The sequence below is a fragment of the Myotis brandtii genome, unplaced genomic scaffold (genome assembly GCF_000412655.1).
Source record: "Myotis brandtii unplaced genomic scaffold, ASM41265v1 scaffold1095, whole genome shotgun sequence".
Taxonomy (NCBI): Eukaryota; Metazoa; Chordata; class Mammalia; order Chiroptera; family Vespertilionidae; genus Myotis; species Myotis brandtii.
The window spans coordinates 93,136-93,961 of NW_005353733.1; the positions used below are offsets into that span (position 1 = coordinate 93,136).

At 67.3% G+C, this 826-nt stretch overlaps 1 protein-coding gene across 1 annotated transcript in view; it reads left to right on the top strand.

The window, feature by feature from the left end:
• LOC102238816 (membrane metallo-endopeptidase-like 1) overlaps positions 1 to 826 on the top strand; it is a 24,590-nt gene that overhangs the window by 7,220 nt on the left and 16,544 nt on the right. The window contains exon 5 of the mRNA XM_014543616.1: positions 31 to 87. Coding sequence (XP_014399102.1) covers positions 31 to 87 — 57 coding nt within the window. The remainder of the gene's footprint in view (positions 1 to 30; positions 88 to 826) is intronic.

Below are 826 nucleotides of genomic sequence, written 5' to 3' on the forward strand. Positions count from 1 at the left end.
CTCCAGGCTCACACTGCTCCTGCCCCACAGCCATCCAAGCGCCCCAGGAGGAGGAGATGTGCACCAGCCCCGGCTGCGTGATAGCAGGTAGGCCCCCCTCCCCCAGCCCCGCCCCTGCTGCGGCCCTGATGCTGCTGGTGATCCTGGTGATGCTGGTATCCTGGGGCCTGGCTCTGGGGCAGAGGACAGGCCTGGGGACTGTCCCCATCCTCACCCCCCCCCCCCCACTCCTAGAAGCCCCTGCTCAGTCCCTGGCCTCACGGGGCCCCAGGGCCTCTCCTGCACTTACAGAAAGAGAGGCCGCTGAACGTACAGCCCAATCAAGGGCTCTCCGGGAAACTGGGTTTAGTGGGGGGTCAGACCTGCAGATGAGCCGGGGGAGTGGTGGGAGGGGCCCCAGTGGAAACGGCTGGGGTGGTGGGTGCCCTGCGAGGTCCCAGCCAGTGACAGAACCCGGGGAGCCCGGGGGTCCAGCCGGCCAGCTCCGCTGAGAGGTCAGCGGGACCCACGGCCCCTGAACACTCGGGTTTTGCCCCCCGCATGGTGGGTGAGAGCCCCTCCCATCCTGAGGACACCTGGCCCCCAGGGGCAGAGCAGAGCCCCAGCCCAGCCCCCGTGAGCCTCCCTCTCAGCCCAGCGCCCTGTGACAGCTGCCGCCCAACATTCAAGAGAAGGGAATGGAGGGGCCAGAGGTCACGGGGTTCAAGGTCATGTGGCTGAAATGTGGCGGTTCTTGAACTTGAGTCCCCCACTTCCAAGGCTCAGAGACGGTGACAACAGCTCCCAGGGGTGCACAGCCCCCCGAGCACCCACAACTGCACCTCCC